The following is a 20806-nucleotide window of genomic DNA, read 5'->3' as shown; positions in this document are numbered from 1 at the left end:
AGTCACTAGGTCACAAAACAAGAAACAAGAAAAAAAAGAAAAGAAAATGTGTGAGATAAGCGAAAGCTTTGCGAAAATTATTCTATATAAATTTATATACAAATATATATATATATACAGTACAGTTATTATAATGCATATTTTATCTATGTATGTATGACTTAGTGAATTATAGTAACCAATTTTCTAACCAATGGGACTGGTCTACTTAGTCGTGTCAAAACATCAACAATACAAAACAAAAACAAAACAAAAAACGAAAACACTAATAGCACAAACTAGCAAAGCAACAATTGTTAACTATGCTAATAAATTATTATACATGTAATACAATAATTGTTAAACAGAAAAAAAAAAAAAAAATTAAAAAAAAAAAAAACAACAGCAAGAAAAGTGAATTAATAAAGAAAACATTTCACAAAAGACAAACAAATTGGGGTTTTTAGTTTCATTTCTTTTTGGCACAAAATTTTAAGTATGTACATACATTTAATGGATTTTTAAGGGGGATCAACAAATTGAGAAATAACCGCTGCATAGAGAAGTAGAATTTGAATGCCAAGAATTTGTATCGATTGGCCGCCAAACTTTTTTTTGCGTCTGGCAACGCTGCAATCATTAATCGATTGTCATCGATTGATTATCGTCTTGCACGGCTGCGACACCAGCTCGATGAAGAATAGCAACAACAAAACAAAAAACCTAAAAAAAAATAGTTGATTTCGCTTTATCGCGAAGAAATCAAACTCTTTGGTCAGCGAGAGCGAGAGAGGGAAACCGAAGAACTGCAAACACCCAAGCCAATTTCATATTAATGGTTCACGCGGGACGATAAATTTTGGATGTCCGCTTTAGCGTCAGAGCTGCCGTCGATGAAAGGCGCGATTTCTGTGAATGTGGATGTACATGTGGATCCAGATGAGGAATCGAGCCCATTGGCATCGAGAGCGAGGAGGATAGTTGCTGCATCTTCATCCGCATCGACGTCGTCTCTGCATGAGCCAACGTCTTGCGAGCTGAAGTTCATTTGGTGCAATAACAACAACAATAGCAGCAACAGCAGCAACAATGGAAATCATCTGGACTTCAGTTCATCTTCCTCATCGACATCGCTGTCATCAGTGCTGCGCAATGTGCACAATGAATGGATAAACAAGGGAAGCACACAACCCCCAATTGGTCATGCTCGAAAAATTTATCAGGCCAAAGGTGCAACTGGCGGTGGCGGTGAGTTGGATTTAGTTTTCTTTCTTTGTCACTTTGACCTTGGCTGATCTTGATCTTCTTCAACTTGCACTCCATTTACATTAGGTGAAGCGAATCGTGCTGCCAACGATGATGATCTGCGCCTCACCAAGATCATTCGTAGACTGCATCAGGAGACAAATTCCATTGCAGCTCTCGAATTGTGCCATAAATTGGATTTGGCTGTGCGCAGTCCGTTGAATATGGGCTACTTGACACGATCCTTTGATGGCGTCCTGGATAGCTTATTGCCATTGTATAAGCAATGCCCGCCCCCTGTGCTAGAAGAGTGCAGCAAGGCATTGGGCCTGATGGGCTATATAAATCGCCAGTCCTATCCGATTTACCATGAATTCATACTGAAACATTACAGAGCCACGAAAAGGATGCAGAGATATTTAATTATCGCCCTTTACACAACTCTCAGGTAAGTGTGTGTCTAAGTTGAGACCGTTCCAAACCCATTTGTATCAATTTATTTCCCTCCCCCTCTTCCCCCTCAGTTGTGATACGAAATGCGAATTACACATATATTCGGAAAAGATCATGCTGACGCTCAAAGATTTTCTGGAGAATGCCGAGAGTGCCGATAGTTTTATGGCAATCAGTAGCACCTTAGTGCAGTTTGCCCATTGCTATCGCCAATCCTTTGAGATGCACTTCACCGATGTGGTTGACATCATCATTGGCTGGCAATTGGAAACGGGCCAGCCGAAACAATTGAAAACCCATTGTGCCCAGGTGCTGGAGCAGCTGACACCGTATTTCAGCAAGCAAATGGACTTTAGCTATGGGCTGCTCGCCCAATTCGTGGAGGACATAACAGCGGGCATTGAGGAGAAAAACGATATTTATGAGAATGGATGTGTGGGCTCATCTTCCGGTTGCTCGGAACGCATTGGCCTCTTCGTGGGCGCATTTAATTCCCTGCTTAAGTGTCTGGCACGCATGCAAGTATTTGTTGGTATACCCACGTGCGAGTCGATTGTGGCCACAGCTGTGGATCACTTGACGAAATCATTGGCACAATCTCTAGTCGGAAATGGACCAGGGTCGCCGTCTCTGGCTGCTTTGGTTAACATAAATGAGCTGTTGTGCATTTGCCTAATGAACGGCTATCGGGGATTGGAGCCAAGCATTCTGGAAGAGGTTATAGTTGTGCAATTCGAGCAAGTGCATCGCTTGGAGGACCAGCAGAGGCAAAGTCTGCTCTATTTGCTTCTCTGTACAGTGCGTAAGCTACGTGCTCGCCTGCCACCCAATCTCGTGCAATTAATCTTTCAATTCCGTTCGGAACAATGCGGCCAAACTTACTTGGCTCAAATTAGACTACAAACCGAATCCATACCATATAAATTATTGCTGCGCACCTGCCAGGAGACACTAATGGTTAAGAATGTACCCCTCCTGCAGCAGGCCTACAAACATTTGGTGGACGACATAGATTTCTGCCTCCAGGAGCTGTCCAACCCAGAGCACTCTCTGGCTGATACCGAGGATGCGGCTCTGCTGCTCATCTTTCATCTGGCCGCTTTGGGTGCTCTGGCCAAACAAACATCTTCCATTATTGGCATGTACGCCTGCAAACCCTCAATCCTGGAGCTGCTCATACGGAATTGCCGGGCCGACGACTTAGCCTTGTGGTCTCGCTACCCCGGGACATATGAGGCCATCTTGAATCTGCTGGCCACCCATTGTCAGGCCAACCATAATTTTCGTACCACTTCCAGTCTACTACGCGATGCCAATATACAAAATCCCGAGCACACTTCGCCAACGGCCCAGAGCTTTGAGACTATAATCGGGTTTCTGGCCAGGAATCTGGAGCATTCGTTGCAATTGACACAGCAGAATTTAAAGTTACTGCTACGCTGGACCCACTCCCTGCTCGACGAGTGCCGAGAACGTGCCTCAACTTTATTGGAGCAGCCGGATTTTATGTCCATATGCCGGAGTGTGGCCCAAATAGCCTCGAAATGGGGTCACCTGGAAGCAGCCGCGTGTATTCAATCTGTTTTGAGCTATGGCCTCACGTCCCAGCAGGATCCCTTACTGCTGCTCTATCGGGATGCCGCACTCCAACAAATCAAATGGATTCTGGCGAGCAATCAATTGCCTGTCTATGCCCAAATCTATGCTCAATTGCCGCTCCATGTAACGCTCTTTGCTGGCGGTGTGCCCAGTCCGCGGATCTGCCTGTGGCAGCAGAAGATAAGTCAATGCAGTTCTGTCCGTGATACCGTGTTCCGGGAATTCTTCGAGCATCTGCAGCAATCGGACCATCAGCAATTGAATCAATCATTGCGAGAGCTATTCGTGCGGAGTTGTCAAATCTCGGCCATGGATGAGCGTCAGGAGATGCTGTCGCATTGCATTAGACGGTGCCAGAGATTGGCTGCCGCCTGGATGCAGTTCGAGGCGGCCCGTTATTGTGTGGACCAAAAGCTAAGGACGACATTGGGCAAACCGCAGGACACATTCCTCGGGTTCGAGGCCATCATTATGAGACATGCCCGTCTGCTGAGCGGCTGTGCCAAGGAGGCCGAGCGCATCAATCTCCATGGACTCAGTTTGATGCAGTTGTCCAACATGCAAATGAATCTAAACATGCTTCTGGGTTTCCTTGACGCCCTCGAAAAATTGATCTATAATGCAGCCGAGGGTACAGCCTTTGCCCTCCGGGCGCCCGAAAAGCCAGTTTCGGCATTCTTCAGACTCAATAATCCCACATGCCAGTCCTGGTTCAATCGCATACGCATCGGAGTGGTCATCATAGCCATGCATAGTCAGCAGCCCGAGCTGGTCATACGTTATGCACAGGTGAGCTCAACCTTTCGATCCTTTCACAATCAATTTATTGATTAATCTCTTTTTTATACTTACAGCAAATTCTGGTTACACAGAATCCTCAAGATTGCTCCTTTAGCCAGGCGATTGTCTATTTGGCTTGGGCTTGGATATGCTGCCAAGAGGCGGACTCATTGCGTGGCCTTTATTTTTGGGCTCGCTGCAAAGTCAGTGGCAAGACGTTTCAATGGCTGCACTGTGCCGCGGATCAGGCAGCTGGTCGCAAGGAAACAGCCTTGGCGGGTTACAGTCAGATTCTGGCAGAGGATGACGCCGAATTGGAGCCACATACGCGGCAATTCGTTATAGCCCAAAAGATGCAGTGCCTCCAAGATTTGGGCCGTTGGTCTCGGCTGGTTGAACTGAAGCAGAAACACCTTAATCGTCCGGAGGATAGCGAGCTAAATCCTTTCCTGCAACGTAGCAATGTGGAGGTGAGTGCTCTAGAGAAACTACTGGCCAAAAGTGAGGAACTGTCCTCCAATTCGGAGGAATTGAATGGAGCTATGCAGCAGCTGAGTCTGTGGCCCAAGAACTGGGATCGTGGTGCAGGATCGAAGCGTCATGCCAGTTGCTCCTCTCGTCATGTGCGCCAGGAATTGGAGAATTTGGTGTTAAAAAAAATGTTGCGATTCGAACAGAAAGAATACGAAATGCAGCCCCTTTTGGATATGCACTGGCGGGAAAGCTTGCTCAATCCCAGCTGTGATCCACAGCCCAGTCAGGAGATGATTCTACTCAAGCATATTGCTCAGCAAATGGAGAGCCAGCAACAGCAGCAGCAAATGGATTTGGGTATGCTCCCATCGCCGGATTGCAAACGCTCCTCGAGCATTAGCAGCAGCATATTGATACGTTGCATGGCCTGGACGCAGTTGCTCCGTCGGCATTGCAACTCTAGTGGCGGCTCTTGGGCCGCCCTGTGCTTGGCAGCGGCAACGGCAGCCCGCAAGGAGGGCAACCCTCAGACCTGTCAGCATCTATTGGAACAATATTTTGGCCAATCCTTGGAGGATATGGCCAAGCAGTTGCCTCTTTCGCTCGAACCCCTGGACACGGAAAATGAGCAGCTAATGCTCGGCTATAGCGAACTAGCCAAATGCCTGCAAATGCAGGGAAATGATCCCAATGCTTCCATCAATGTTTGCTCCTCCCTTTGCCTGCGCATACAAATGTCAAGCTCTGCCGCAACTGAGACCGCTTCCTGCATAGCATCCGGGCTATTGTTGACTCTATCTGATTGGATATCGGCCCGCAGTTGCAGTGGCTTGGCAACAAATCTCTCGCCAACATTGCAACAACTGGTCAAACAATTGCCCGAGTGTCCATTGACCAAAAACACGTCGACCCTGCAGCCGCCGCTGAGCATACCGCAGGGCGAGCGCCTAGTGGCTCGGCTCATTCATGCCAGCCTGGTGCAAAAGCCAAACAGTGAGGAGGCCCTCATAGCCTATGGCAACTGGTGCTATCGTTGGGGCAAAAAGATCGTCGACAGCGGCTGTGTGCTAACCCAAGCAGATATGACAGCCATTGGCCAGGCTTGTGGTGGATCTCTGCCACTGGATGGTGAAAGAATGGCCGAACTGGTGCAGATACTCAGCATGGAGGCTGGAGGCGGCCTGGGCGTTGGCTGTGAGATTGAAGTGTGCCCAGAGACGGGCCGCATTCGTGATGATGAGGCGGCCAAGGTGTGCCTGAGGCAGCTAAGCGTCCTGACGGATAAGCCCAACAGCGTACTGGATGAGATCCTAATGATTTGGCGGCGAGCCATTGCCAATACCTATGATTACTATAAGAATGCGGCCAAATCGTACTTTCATTATCTAAGTGTCAAGGCGGGAACTGCCACCACAACCAGCGCCAGCTGCAACGCCACTAGCAGCGATTGTCCGGGAAGTCAAACGAAACGGTTTCAGGTGGATGATAGCAATATGGTTACCACCACGCTTCGCCTGTTGCGGCTAATTGTCAAGCATGCCAGCGGATTGCAGGACGTTCTGGAACAGGGTTTAAGGACCACACCGATTGCCCCCTGGAAGGTAATCATTCCGCAGCTTTTTAGCCGTCTCAATCATCATGAGGTTTATGTGAGAAAGAGTGTATGCGATTTGCTATGTCGTTTGGCCGAGAGTCATCCCCAGTTGGTCATCTTTCCTGCCGTGGTGGGTGCCAATCGTGAAGTGCCAAAGGAGAAAAGTGCCAACAGCAGAGAGGCGACTGCGGTTACTACCTCCACTGCATTGCCAAATCTGAAAGAGGATTGTTGTTATGGTTATCTGATTGGAGCCCTCCATCAGCAGTTTCCCGAGGAGGTTCAACATGTCCAGCTGCTGGTCAAAGAGCTGAGACGCGTTTGTCTGCTTTGGGATGAGTATTGGATCCACTCGTTGGTCCGGATCTACAATAGTTATGTGTGTAAAGTGAATGCCTTGGCCACCGAATTCAAGCCCGACGATCATGAGGGAAAGAACAATTGCTTCAATAGCCTGCGGCCGCAAATCCTTGCCGATTTAGAGGCAGTGGTGGCCTTCACCTCGCGTCCTGCCGAGACTAGCTACGAGCGGAGTTTCAAGCGCAGTTTCGATGGTCCCATCAAGGCCACATTGGAGGCAGTTCGAGGGCAACGCTATCCGGACGCCTGGGAGAAGTTGAAGCATTTGTATCACATCATACAGGCCAATATGATACGGGGCACAAGTAACACCCTAAAAATGCAGAGTCTAAGTCCTGTTCTCTGTGAGTTGGGGGGCAGACGCATCTGCATGCCGGGCCTGGATGGTGGCGAGGCGGTCCATATCGAGAGTGTCGAGGGCACGGTGTGTGTACTGCCCACGAAAACGAAACCCAAGAAAGTTGCCTTCTATGGCAGCAATGGACAACGCTATACATACCTGTTTAAGGGCCTGGAGGATTTACATTTGGACGAGCGGATCATGCAATTTCTGTCCATTTCGAATGCCATTATGGCATGTCGAAGTGATGCGCCCACAAATTCCATTGGAGGCTCCTATCGTGCTCACCATTATTCGGTCATACCGCTGGGACCTCAGTCGGGTCTCATCAGTTGGGTGGATGGGGTGACCCCGCTCTTTGCCCTCTACAAGAAGTGGCAGCAACGGCGCATACAATCCCTTAAAAATAGTCCCAATGCCACATCGCGTCGCTTCACCGATCTTTTCTACAGCAAACTGGCTCCACTTATGGCCAAGCACAATATTGTGATAACGGATCCCAGGCGACAATGGCCCATCGCGGCGTTACGACAAGTTCTGGCCGAACTGTCCAAAGAAACACCAAATGATCTCCTATCCAGGGAACTGTGGTGTCAGTCTGGCAATGCGGCCGAATGGCGTCAATCGGTACGCAAATATACCATGTGCATGTCCGTGATGTCCATGATTGGCTACGTTATTGGACTGGGCGATCGGCATTTGGATAATGTGCTTATCAATATAAGTAGCGGCGACATTGTCCACATTGATTACAATGTCTGCTTCGAGAAGGGTCGCACCCTGCGCATACCCGAGAAAGTGCCCTTCCGTTTGACACAGAATCTGGTTAACGCATTGGGAGTGACTGGCATAGAGGTAAGTCCAATGAATTACTCATATATATAGTTTATTTTCTTAATTACATCAAAAGTATTTAAACAATAATAGACTGATCGTCCGATCGATCTATCGGTCGGCTGATTGTACCCATGGGGTCAAGTATATAGAAAGTAAATAGTATTGAAAGTATTCGATTCAACATTATCACGCGAATCATTTGATCTCACCACCCACACATCTCTGGGAGCTCGAGCTCAGATCGATAGAAATCAACCTTTGGCCCTCTGGGAGGTCTCTCTCTCCCTCTCGAGTTGGTACAATATCAGAACGAAATACTCGTATTTTTGTATCATTATTTTCACCTAGAACCAAACCAGTTGGGAATTATAAAATTCGCGTTCATTGTGTTGAACTTGTCTTGCTGCTACTAGCTTCCTCAACTCTCTGTTTACAATCAGCTGGCAATTGATCATCCACATCATCATGATCAACATCCTGATCATGGGCACGACACCAACGCGTGGATTTGCAGCACAATGTGCGAGCGAATGCCCGACGGAATCCGGCATTCTTCCACGAGTAAATGATCGGATTCAATGCCGAATTGGTAATGGCTAATGAAAACGCCGCCTTGTATATCATCGAACCGCTGTGGCACATGCGAAACAATTGGGCAATGGCCACAATGAAATACGGTAGCCAACATAACGTAAACGAACCCATAATGAAGACAACAATTTGCACACTCTTCCAATCCGGATGCAAGAGACTTCCACTCGCATTTGTATTGTAGACAACCGAATGACGCAGTCGATGTGCCTGCTTGGAGGCCTCGCGCATAATCCGCCAATAGAAGACAAACATGCATATCCAGATGATGGCAAAACCGGGAGTTATCACACCAGCCACATACCACGAGGAGAGCACCTCGTCGAACTCACAGCTCTGAGCCTCTGTCCAGTTGTTCCAAAAGACAGGCAGAAGGGCTATAAAAGCTCCGAAACACCAGTTTCCTGTAATTATGGCATATGCCATGCGACGTGTCATATAACTGTTGAGAGAGAGAGAGAGAGAGAGAGAGAGACAGATCAAGAAACATATATATATACATGGATATATCTATTAGCGGGGTTTTGGATGTATAATGAAGATATGGTCGAACTAATCTTATCGTTCTTGTTTTGTTTTCCATTTGATAATTTTGATCACAATCATAATATGTATATATATTTGCTTATCGTTCGAGAAAAATGAATTTAAACTTGTTAAATTAAGATTAGTAAAGTTAATTTTTAAGCTTAATTCGAAGCTGTTCCTCTAGAATCGATGGATAAGTTGATTTTTTATACATTTCTCATTCGTTCAGTAATCAGAATCTAGTCTTTGTTCAAATACCTGAATGTTTTGGTTTATTGGCATAATTAGAAGTTGAAATGAAGTTGAACTAACAAAAAGAGAATGGTAGGACTGAGCCGATCCTATCCCAATGTTATGACTACTCACCGTCTGTAGTGAAGGGCATAGACAACGGCTATATAGCGGTCGACGGCAATCGATATCAATGTCAGCATGGAGACACAGCAGGCACAAATGAATAGAAAGAAGCGCATCAAACAAAATCCGCGTATCCGGCCCAAATCCGAACCCAAATAGAAGGCTAGATGATAGGGCAGGGCTAGGCCAACCATAAAATCCGATACGGCCAGTGACAAGATGAAGAGATTCGAGATAACCGATCGAAGATTACGGCAAGTGCGGACTGCAACAATTGTTAGGATATTGCCACCAAGTACAATGACAAAGAGAATGGCATTTATGATTAGCCAAAGCAAGAGGCCAGGTGATAGGCTGCTCTGTACGGTAATGGTGTCCTCCTCTGTGGCATCGGTTTCATTCCAACTAGCCAATGCTTCAAGTCGAACCATTGTTCCTGTTGTTGCGGTCGCAGTCGCTGGCATTTTGGTTATAGACAAAGCGCACACTGAACCGTAATATGCACTCGATGCCAATGGTTAACAATCTGGCAGTGGACTCGGAGCTCGAGCTTAACTATGGAGAAGGATTTACGGACTTTCGGCATTCGCCCCGACCCGATTCGACTCGACTCGACCATTGTCGTATGGTCGTGGGCGTAGTTTGTTTACGTTTCGGTTTGCCATCCACCACATCATCATCATGAAGTACATCATGGCTGATAAGGAAAGCCAACGATCCACCGTGAGAACCGCAATCCGTTGATAAGCCAGGCCAAACGCATTTTAGCCATGTGGCCAGACCCGGCCAGGCCCGACCCGGGACCGAACAGAGTGCACACACAGAGTTGAAATGTTTGGATCTCTTGGGGGTGATTTACCCAACATCATCACACAAACACCCTATTAACGCATCTACACCATCTACATACATATGTATGTATGTGGCTCGAAAATATCTATAAATAAATTGATAAAAACAGACATCAAAATCGACAAATAGTATATATAGTATAGACATATGTACATACATATGTATCTATATAACACAGATTGGAATGGAAAATAATATCATAGAAAGTTGTTTACCCTTCAAGTTTAAGCCTTTTGAAATCATTGCGGTTTTCAGATCTTTGATCTCTCTCTCTCTCTCTCATTCCATATTGCGCCCCTTAGATCTTTTATCTCTTTCTTAAGCATACACACATATGGGTTTAACCAAGTTGTTTTGTCATTGGCTTTTGATTACCTTTCTTTCGGCTTTTCAATAACTAAACTGAACAAGTTTGGCGGATTGCTATATATTATAGATGATCCCATCAACTTCTTCCCGCTCAACATCGAAGAAACTTTGACCAGAGGGAATTTCATGATACCCTTTGCTAGAGTATAAGGCAAAGACAAACAGAATATAGCCAAGCTTTTTGCAACATTTGTTTCTCCCCTCTGCCCCCTACCGAAAACGGGCCATTTACTACCAATGTGTTAGTCTATAGTCTATATAACTAGTCAGTTTTTATGGCTACTAAATCTAACGATATATGTATATAGTATACTTATGAAGTTGTCGCAATTCCTTTTGTCGAAAAAAACATATGAAATTTGCTTTTTGTTGCACCGATTCGCGTGGGTGAGGAATAGAAAAGAATCCCCCTATCAACTTCTTATTAGTGGAAGAAAGAGACAGAAAGAAAGCTTCGCTTTAATCAATCGTTTGCATTGGAATCATTGTTTATTGTCATCTGAATTTCCCATTGTAAATGAACAAGGTCGACGGCAGATATGGGTAGATATATCCTGTTTGGAGTGTGTTTCAAAAGTTTTCAAGTGTTTTCTGCACAAAGTGAGATACATCCTGTATGTATCCTGGTTCGTTTTACTAAAGGAGAGGAACTTTAAGAGATTTAAACTGCTTCAGTTCAGACCTGGAAGAAGGGGAAGGAGAGGAAGATTCATGAGGATCTTAACTTTTAGAGCTTACCTCGGTTACACTCATCAGTTTTGTGAAGAGTGCGCAAAAATCAGACAGACAGATAGACAAAAAGACCCACAGACAGTTAGACAGACAATCGGTCGGACGAATAGATCGAATGTAGAACATGATTATGGCGTTATTTGTCATATCATAAAATCAGCAATGCTAAATAGGCAACTTGTAATATTGTAGTCAGTCGAGTCAATGACAGTTTCTATTGTATAGATAATGGAATTGTTAGATGTTGGATGGGAGAATGGGTGACTGGGTGATGGGTGGATGAAGGGGAGGTGCAATTTTATTGGTTTGTAGTTTGCCATTGTTTTTATTGCACTAATTTTACGATTATTTGTTGTAGGGCGCCTTTCGTTTGGGCTGTGAATACGTGCTGAAGGTGATGCGAAAAGAGCGGGAAACATTGCTAACCCTTTTGGAGGCGTTTGTATACGATCCGCTGGTGGACTGGACTGTCAGTGATCGCGGCGGTGTAATGCTCAATGCCAAGCAGGGTCAACAGCACGACATGATCATGATCAAGGGCCACAAGAAGGACAAGACATCGAAAGCAACGAAACCGCATGACTGGGAGGCAAAGAGGCAGCATTTTGTGGGTAAATTGAATCAACTGCAAAAGTTCTGGTCCCAATACAAGTGAGTGTCTATTGAAGCAACAAGAAGAACTTGGCCTTGAACTTAATTAAAATTTTCTGTTTTTCTTTTGTCCACAGAGTTGACATGTTGGCCCAGGTGACGGAAATGACGAATGAGATTGCCAATTTACAGGTGGCTCAGAGTAAACATCTAGCCTCGGAGCATGAGCTGCAAGAGCTGAATCAACGCAGCGCCCTGATAAACGAAATTCAATCCCTTGGCTCGGCCATCGAGAGTCATAGCTTTAATTCGGCCTCAATGCGTTACAAGGTGACACGACGAAACACCGAAATGCTGGCAAAGCATTCGAATCAACGGCAGTCTGACTATGCTATGGTGAAGTGTCTATTAGATAGCTACAATCGATGTGTGAAGCAGCAGCATCTGTCCGATTTGAGTGTCCAGTTGATACAGTTCAAGCTCGAGGGCAGCAATTGGCATAGTGAATATGTGGCCCTGGCGGAGGTTCTGCAAATGCATTTGCCTGCCCAGATTTTGGCCAGCTACGAGGCGACAAGAAACGAAATCGATGGACTGATGCACTGCATCAATGATCTGTCTCTGCAGAGTGTGGAGCATTTAACCCAATATGCAGCAGTCATGGAATACTTCCCAGAGCAGCAGTTCAAGGAGAATAACATATTTGTTAGATTCCATGATTGCTTTACGGAGTATATAAGAGGCGAAGGGGGAAGTTCATCCTCCTCCGTGGCCTCCACGACTACTGCCACACACTATAGGGATCCGTCGAATGCTTTGGCCACAGCCGAAATACTTGAGAATGTCTGGAACTATCTGCGCTATCAATTGGAAAAAGCGACACAACGTTACATCGATAAACAAGGTGATTCTGTCTTAATGTCCTCCAAATCGTCAATGATCCTGAGATTAATTGATCAGAGTGGCCTGAGTCAGGAGTTGCTAAAGGCCACGGTGTGTCGCACCTTGGACTGTACCAGCATGGGCTTCAATTCGTACGCCTCTTCGGCTATGATCAGCCAAACTGAAGACTTGTTACTGCATCAGCTGCGATATATCCATGTTGTTCGCTCCATGTGCCAAGGTGTCCTTATAGAAAGTGAACAATCCCAAATCGCTTTGGCCCAGCTAGTTGAGCTGGAGAATCTACTTGCTGTCCTTACCCAGCTGAAACAGAGCTTTGAGCGGGATTTGCCTGCCTGTATATACAAGTACCTCTTGATAAATACAAATTGGCAGCTACTCACACGCCTGACCCACCTGGGGTCCAACGATGTGGCTTTTCTATATAACAATGCTGTCAAAATGCCCAGTTCTGGTGCTCTGACCATCGAACAGAAATTCCTACGGACCCTACAGCCGGCGTATGAGCAATTTCAAATGCTGGCCAAATCGCTGGGGAAGATTGTGCGAAGCATTAAGCTAATGTTGGACGACATGCAAGTGGAACAGCATTTGGTAAGTGCCTTGACTAAGTCGCGAAGTTTTTCATCACCTTTTGCATTTGCAGGAGTTGGACATATTCAAGAATCAGAGTTCTGGGACACTCAGCGATAGTTGCTTCTTTGACTGTGTATTGCAGACGCTGGAGATTAGTCGCAGTTTTGATTTACGGCAAATGGCTTTGCCCATAGGCAGTCTCGTACAACGCCTGCAGGATGAGTATCTGGCCAGCACTTTGCCACTTTTGGCGTATAGTTATTACAGCAGCTGTGGGCCGCGCTGCCAAACAATGCTGGCCGAGGAGGAGGCCTCACCGGATGCTCTGTCCAAAGCGGAGCAGTTGTGCGATGGCCTCTTCTTGGCCCTGCAAATGGAGACCTCAATGCAGCAGCTGCAGGCCGATATTAATCAATATAATCAGCAGATTGAATTGCAGACTCTGATCGCATCGGCCCATCACTGGGCCTATGACCTGCAAATCGGGCAAATACGTTTTGCTCATGTCATTAGCCGGGAGAAGCTTTGCAGCGCAATCTTTAAGAATTGGCAGGAACTGGAGCGTCACTTGGCCAACGTGCAGCGTCTGCAGATGAATTTGGAATCGCAGCTGATGCAGCTGCAGAATCAGCGATCCAATTGGAATCGCAATCACATCGACAGCCTGTTGCGCAATGAGCAAATGCAACGACAGTCGGCCGCTGCCCATTTGGGTGTGGTCAGTCAGGTGATGCTTGACTCTAGTACAGTGTGCCGGCTAGAGCATGTGGCCGAGAAAGACGACGATCAGCTGTTATTGGGTCATCTGGAGCAATGGCTGCAGTGCTTCAACCAATGGCAGTCAAGCAGCAGTCGCCTTAGTCCTGTCGAACAGGCTCTGGTACAGCTTCTCGATCCGGAGGGGTCAATCGATCAGTGTTGGCTTCAGAATGTTCAAGGGTTGCTCGAGGAGCACACCTGCAAGCTGCAACGAGAGATTGCCGCCCTGGAATGTGAGCAGCAAACCAAACATCAGTTCATCTGCACTCTGCTGAAGGAGACGCAGCGCCTGCAGGACCCCATGCCTAGGATACATGTACGCAGCCTCTGCTCCGAGGCGCAGACCCAGGGCCAGGGCAAGCTAATACCTCAGGATGTGCAGCTTCTGTGTGGCCATGTGCGAGACTGTCAACGCAAATTGCAGAATTTCTTCCAGCGCCTGATGGATCTGCGCAAGGATCTGTGCGGGGAAAGACGCATGCCGCTGCAGCCAGCGGTTCTGGAGGGTTGGCAACAGCAGCTACTGCAAATCAAAAACGCTGCCAATCAGGAAATTGACGAATATTTCAAAAGTGTTGAAGAGTTCCTGCAAAATGCCAGCGAGGTTCATTCTCTGCCCTATGAGAACTTTGCTCACAACAAAGGTTAATTGCAATTGAAATCCGTTTAGTTAATTGGCCTTACTAAATAACTCAATCTTAATTTATTCAACAGGTGCGGCCAATCTGCACGAGCAGAAACGAAATGCTTATGGCGTATCCGTTTGGAAGAAGATACGCATGAAACTGGAGGGTCGCGATCCGGATGGCAATCAACGCAGCACGGTGGCCGAACAGGTGGACTATGCCATACGTGAGGCCACCAATCCAGATAATCTGGCTGTACTCTATGAGGGCTGGACACCATGGGTCTAGGACATAAATCAGACTGGGGTCACATTCGGGCCCTCGTTAAACGTTTTCACACAAGGAACTGCTACATTTTTCGGGACTTAACTTCAATTAAAAAGGGGTCCATGCATCCAAGCAACATAAATGCCAAATGTCGGCCAGCTGCCCCAAGATGCGTCGCCTGCTGCTCGCCGCCTGCCTGTCCTATAGTATCGGGCCAGCGGCCAGCGCGTCCAAAATCCCCTTTTAAAAAAAGTAAACGGAAAAAGTAGTTAGCAATGCGCTCCATCCCCGGACGCGGACTCTTTGGAGCCAGGCCATTGTGCAGATTCATTCAATGTGGTTTACGTATTGGGAGGCAAACCAGATGATCACTGAACTAGAGTCGGCTGTCCATAGCTGACCATAGCAAGAAAAAAAGAAATAAGCAAAACGGGAAAAAGCGGAAACATGAAGAAACCGGCCTTTTCCTCCCTCCCCTCACACACACACATTTATTTTGATTTCTTTCCCTTTTTTTTTGTCCCTCATCAATTTGATTCCCCTACCTTTCGAACTTTAATTTTTTTTTTCTTTTTAGACCTAAATCATCCCCTTCCCCCCAAAATGTGAATGCAATTATGTTATATATATTTTAATCATTTAGCTAAGCTTATGTTAAACCAAATTATCGGTATCCATAAACGAACGAAAAAAGAAAAAAAAAAAAAAACAATAAATATATATATATGTATGTATATATATATATATGTGGATGGGTATATATGTATGTATAAATATGTGCTCATAATCAAAACAAATGTGTATAATCTTTTAAAATTTTGCTTCTTATATTAGTTTAACCTTTTTTTACGATTATCATTTTCTTTATCAAATGGAATAAAACGCAATAAATTTAAGAATAAAACGATTTCATCGAAGTTGAAGTGTTGTTCCCGTTCCCTTGATGAAATGGACTGGGGCTGATGTCTGAATAATGTTTTAGTTTAAGTGAAACACATAATCGGGGTATATATATATATATATGTTATATATAATCACTCATTTATTTTCTATAATTCATTCCTCTCTCGTTTCTTTTTTTCGCCTCCCGTTTCTCTTATACTTAATTGTTATTATCTCTCGTCTATGGCCTGACTTAAAGTTGCAATTACAATTATATTCTTATTTCATTTCATTTCTTTTGTTTATTTGGTTTTTTGTTTTTTTTTTTTTCTTAAACGGTGCCTAACGGTGGCGCCCCATGCAACGTTGCAGTAAACCAGCTAGGTTTAGATTTTGTTTTCTCAAATTTTGGTTAGGGTGTAAAAAGTTTTGAAATATTTTCTCTTATTATGGTTCATCGTTCAGTATCATCGACTTTTTATCATACAAACAATTATCAAATATATGAAATGAAAATTTGTTTAGTTTTCACATTTTTCGTCATCGTTTCGAAAGCAATATTGTGTTGTTTTGAGTTTTCTTTTTGGGGTTTTCTTAAAGTTTTTTTTCTCATTGTGTTTTCTTGATGTTGAAAATGAAGTCCATGCCCAGAACTCTTTCTATATATTATCAATCAATATATGTATATATATATATATATGTACAATACATTACAAAATAATTCTTACGAGTGTGTATGTGTGTGTGTGTGTGTGTTTAGGTGTGTTACAATGTTCTAGTTGTTTTTGTTTTTTTGTTTGTAACAAAAAAAGAGAAAAGGAAAAGAATAAAATTATAAAGTTAAACTTAAAATATATCAGATATATATATATATGTATATAGTATATCAGAGGGCCGGAGCAACTTCGGCTTGGCCGTAGTTTCTATGCCCTTGCAAATTGGCATTTTGAGCGTTCAAGTCGTATTAGAACTATAACTAGTATACATATTAAAACTATATACATATATAAGTATATGCAAATATATAGCATTTTCTTCAAGTTTCCGATACATTTGGGCTTATCGAACCGTTTGGGATACATTTGTGGTTAAAAATAATCGAGCAATTATTATAAATTAGATTAAACTTGTGTGTGTGTTTTTTTTTTTTTATATATGTATATTATAAACAACAATTTTATTGCACTTAAAGTCAACCGATTAAAAACGAAAATTTGATAAAAACTATTATAAATTATTAATCAACCAATCATATCTTTGGAACAAAAATCAGTGAATTTCTCTAAAATTTACAAATTGAAGAAGAAAACACAAAATGTTTATACATACATATGTATAGAGTCGTCTAACAAACTGAGAAACAGACACACGGAGGATGCCACTAGAGGGTATATACATACATATATATATATGTATATATACTAGATGCATTTTATAATCGGATTCGCTTTCGTTTTTGGGCCTTGTTGTTATTGCTAGGGCATACAAAAATAGTTACAATTAACATATCTATGTTTATATAAATATATGAAAAGAAAGAAGTAAAAAAAAAACATAAACGCACGGCGCCTGACTATGATATCTCTATCTACTATATCTTCTTCACTTCCTTCTCTGTCTCTCATACGCTCTTCCTTTGTTCAAGACAGATAGAAGAATTACATAGTTTTCTTTTTTGTTTCGTTTCTTTTTTTTTTTTTTTTTTGTTGACCAGAATTACAAAATTTTCACAATTACGACAAGAAAGGAAAACAACATTAAAGCTACAATATAAAAAGGATAATAATAATAATAAAAAAAAAAATTGCATTATAAATAATATTAAACATAAATTTACAATTTGAAAGATTATTCTTTCATTTTTTTTTTTTTTGTGTTAAACAAAAACTAAACTAATTAACGTCCTCTCTATTAACTTCTTATTCGTTTTGTTGTTGTTTTTTTGTAGTTTTTTTTTTTTTTGGTTGCTTTGCTTTTGTTGGTTGCTTACTTCTTTAATTTAGACATAATTATTAATTGTTATATTAATTATTGTTGTTGTTGTGTGTGTTGGTGTGTGTGTGTGTGTAGATGTGTGTAGGTGTGTTCTTTCTTGTTATTTGTTTTAGCCTATTTTTCATAATCTTTTTTTTCTTCTTTTTTTTTCTTTGTAGGTATTTTTTTTCTTCTTTTTAGTTGCTTTTTTTGTTGTTTTTCTTTAAAATAATAAATACATACATACATACAATTATACATTACAATTACAATTACATCATTATCATAGTACAAAATATAAAATTTAACATCACATTGGTTGACATTCTTTTTGTTGGTTGTTGTTGTTGTTGGTTGGTTTGTTTCGCTTAAACACTTTCATTTCTTTTGTTGTTGTTGTTTGTTGCACTTTTGTTTGTAGTTGCTATTTGTGGGTTGGTTGGTTACGTTTTTTTTGTTTTTTTTTTTGTTCTTTGATTAAATTAATTTTTGTTGCAACTTTGTTGTGGTTTTTGTTGTTGGTGTTGTATGTGTTTGTCCATCAACTGTCAATTCGTTTCATATCGTTACCGTTCGATCCGGTTCGGTAGGTCAAATATTTTTATATAATGAACGATTTGAGATCGCTCGCTCGGTTCCTTCTTCCTGTTTTTAGCCTCTCCCCAATTTGCCTTATATGCATACACTTTATCCACGTATATCTGTGTGTGTGTGTGTGTCTGTTGTGTGTATGTGCAACTACTGGAAATAGAATAAAATAAATAATATTCATCAGTTAGCACTTAAATCGTTAAAATATCTTTATAAATTTTCTAACCAAGTTTTCTTAAACATAACTTCTTCCACATGACTTTGATACCATATAGTATAGATATTCAAGCATACTGTGAAGCCATATTATAGTCCACCATTATAAAACCTAATAGACATTAGACGCTTTAAAAATCAGTCTAAAATTAGTTTCTGGTAAAGAACAAAAAACTCCTCAAGCGTGGACGGTAGCTTGTATGTTTAATTGATGGACAATATTTTCAAAGACAATCTCGAAAAGTATATCTTTAAACAGTCTGTCAACAACCTACACATATGGTGATATATATAGTCAATATTAGACGCATTGAAGCAGCCAACAACATGAAGGACTTTTTCGTTTGTTCATATACAATGAATGAATGCTTATCACATCGTTTATACGGGCAACGCACAATTTTTAGTGTATAGAAAACGACAGTATTGACCTTCACTTGGGGTTCGTACGAATTTTGCTTACGGACATTACCTAAAATGAGGATTACTAATCTCCAGGATGCTCAGGACATGAGCGATTCACCTCAAACCAACGATCGATGCATCTGTGCAAGATGGAAACAAAGAATTGTATGTTAAATGTCATTAGATATGATGGGGTGGTGGTGGTGGTTAACTCACCCTTTGTGATAGATGCAGAGACAAGGCAGCCGTGCAATTGTATCGCCAGGACTCAAGTCTTCAAGGCAAATAACGCACTCGCCCTTGGCATCTGACAAGATGTCCTCTGTTGAACAAAGAAAAAGGGCAAAATGATAGAAAAGATTTGGAGTATTTGGTTGGATAGCCAAGATTCTACATACCGTTATATGAGAGACGCGGTTTCGTTAGGCACATAACTAAATGGCATTCAATGTCGTCCGGCAAAACGAACTTATTGCACACGGGACATTTGATACCTAAAACCATAAAAAAGGTTCAATCATTATAAATATGAAACACTTGAATGCTAGAGTTGTGCATGCTTCTATATATACCATTAAAGGACCAAATGTGCGAAGGAAGCGATGTGGCTGTATAGACACGGCCTATACCATTGGCAGAGGTGGCCAGGGCAATGCTTTCCACAATGTTGCTGCCAGTCATAGACATGTCCTAAAAAAATTGACACAAAGACAACAGCAAAAGGAAGAATTTTAGGTCTCGCTTTTATAGAAATCTTAAAGTGGTGAAAGGAAAAGGGGAGAGGGTGTGCTCACGCGTATAGAATCGCCCAAAGTGCGACGCTGTTGGTGCATGTAGGTGGCCGGCGTTATGGAGGATGAGCCATTGTTGTTGGTAACTCCAGCGGCTGCCGATGATGGGTAACTGCTATTGATATTGGTTCCTGCATTTGGATCCGAGGATTGAATTTGGGATTGTTGATGCTGCTGTTGTTGTTGTTGCTGTTGTATATCGGGCACAGAGCTAAGACTCCGGGCCCGCTGCCGGTCTATGGTTGTAGAATTCTGTTGATGGTGATAAACCTGCAGTCCCGGCAATGTGCGCAACAAATTGAAACCCTGGCCAGCGGCATCGCCACCACCGCCGACGGCGCCGACGATGCCTGTCGCTGACGCTCCTCCTCCACTGCGACCGCCACCGGCCGGCGATGTGTCCACAGCGGCTCCAGTTGAGCTGCTGCTAAATGTACGAGAGCGTGGGCTCTGTTGGCCACTGGTCGCTGGAGTGCTTGCCTTTTGACCCATAGAGCGAGCTAACTCTCTGACTCTACTGCCCCTGTCCCAGTCCCGATCCGGTCACTACTGTCACTCCTTTGTTTACTCCCTAGGAGCTTTATTCTCTGTTTTTCCTCTGTTTGGCTTCTGTTTTTTTTTTTCTCTTTTTTTCAATTTTCCTTTTTGTTTTGAAGAGCAGCAGACAACAAAAGCAAACAATGTCAGGTCAGAGGCAGCGGCGTGTGATGATAAATGCGGTGTATGTAGAGGAGAATGATAACTCCCTCTCTCTTTCTCTAGCTCCCTTTCTCTGACTATCTTCTCTGTGTATGTCCCTAAATTTACGTTTATATATACATATATATATATATATGTATATATATATGGAGAGAGGTGTGTGTGTGTGTATGGTTTTTGTGTGTGTTTCTCCCTCCTCTCTCTCTCTCGCTATCAATCTCCCTTGCTCTCCTCTCTCTCACTCTCTGCTGATCTGATCTGTTTGCTGAATTGCCCAAATTGGTTGTCACTGCGCTTTGAATTTACACTAGTAATTTAGATAATAATTTAATTGTGTACTCTTTGAGGTCAGTGTGACCAGAGGCGGCAAACGGTTAAATACTGACTCAGCATAGAGGTGGTATAATCTAAAGACCAAGTTCAAAATAATAATTTA

General features: G+C 43.2%; 3 protein-coding genes across 4 annotated transcripts; 1 reads left to right on the top strand and 2 right to left on the bottom strand.

Moving 5' to 3' along the window:
- The first annotated feature begins 284 nt into the window (after positions 1-284).
- On the top strand, positions 285-15251 carry nonC (serine/threonine-protein kinase Smg1). Its single transcript, XM_068296395.1, has 8 exons — positions 285-1227; positions 1312-1672; positions 1749-4065; positions 4131-7679; positions 11449-11741; positions 11819-13178; positions 13231-14563; positions 14634-15251. Exons 1-8 carry the CDS (start codon positions 843-845, stop codon positions 14831-14833), a joined length of 9798 nt encoding a protein of 3265 aa, XP_068152496.1. The 5' UTR covers positions 285-842; the 3' UTR covers positions 14834-15251.
- Positions 8043-9900, bottom strand: mAChR-C (muscarinic Acetylcholine Receptor, C-type). The gene is made up of 2 exons (XM_068297100.1): positions 9147-9900; positions 8043-8694 (listed from the first exon to the last, which is right to left on the bottom strand). Exons 1-2 carry the CDS (start codon positions 9599-9601, stop codon positions 8043-8045), a joined length of 1107 nt encoding a protein of 368 aa, XP_068153201.1. The 5' UTR covers positions 9602-9900.
- Positions 15252-15615: 364 nt separating the features above from the next.
- LOC137582022 (E3 ubiquitin-protein ligase znrf2) lies at positions 15616-20760 on the bottom strand. 2 transcript variants are annotated; one of them, XM_068296464.1, is made up of 6 exons: positions 19675-20760; positions 19453-19570; positions 19279-19374; positions 19097-19202; positions 18948-19020; positions 15616-18406 (listed from the first exon to the last, which is right to left on the bottom strand). In XM_068296464.1, the coding sequence occupies exons 1-5, from the start codon at positions 20161-20163 to the stop codon at positions 18963-18965; spliced, it is 867 nt and encodes a 288-aa protein (XP_068152565.1). In that variant the 5' UTR covers positions 20164-20760; the 3' UTR covers positions 15616-18406; positions 18948-18962. The 2 variants fall into 2 exon arrangements, with proteins under 2 accessions (XP_068152565.1, XP_068152557.1); XM_068296456.1 differs by having other exon boundaries at positions 15616-18409; positions 19675-20759.
- Positions 20761-20806: the final 46 nt, after the last annotated feature.

The sequence above is a fragment of the Drosophila tropicalis genome, unplaced genomic scaffold (assembly GCF_018151085.1).
Source record: "Drosophila tropicalis isolate 14030-0801.00 unplaced genomic scaffold, ASM1815108v1 contig_158, whole genome shotgun sequence".
NCBI classification, from domain to species: Eukaryota; Metazoa; Arthropoda; class Insecta; order Diptera; family Drosophilidae; genus Drosophila; species Drosophila tropicalis.
This window is presented reverse-complemented; position numbering and strand designations above follow the sequence as displayed.

Coding starts and splice junctions, on each gene's coding strand:
- LOC137582022 (XM_068296464.1), bottom strand. CDS start 20,163: ATGGGTCAAAAGGCAAGCACTCCAGCGACCAGTGGCCAACAGAGCCCA. Junction 19,571..19,674: donor CTTTGGGCGATTCTATACGC/GTGAGCACACCC, acceptor CAATTTTTTTAG/GACATGTCTATGACTGGCAG. Junction 19,203..19,278: donor ACCGCGTCTCTCATATAACG/GTATGTAGAATC, acceptor TTTGTTCAACAG/AGGACATCTTGTCAGATGCC.
- mAChR-C (XM_068297100.1), bottom strand. CDS start 9,601: ATGCCAGCGACTGCGACCGCAACAACAGGAACAATGGTTCGACTTGAA. Junction 8,695..9,146: donor TATGCCCTTCACTACAGACG/GTGAGTAGTCAT, acceptor CTCTCTCAACAG/TTATATGACACGTCGCATGG.
- nonC (XM_068296395.1), top strand. CDS start 843: ATGTCCGCTTTAGCGTCAGAGCTGCCGTCGATGAAAGGCGCGATTTCT. Junction 1,673..1,748: donor GCCCTTTACACAACTCTCAG/GTAAGTGTGTGT, acceptor CTTCCCCCTCAG/TTGTGATACGAAATGCGAAT. Junction 14,564..14,633: donor GAACTTTGCTCACAACAAAG/GTTAATTGCAAT, acceptor TTTATTCAACAG/GTGCGGCCAATCTGCACGAG.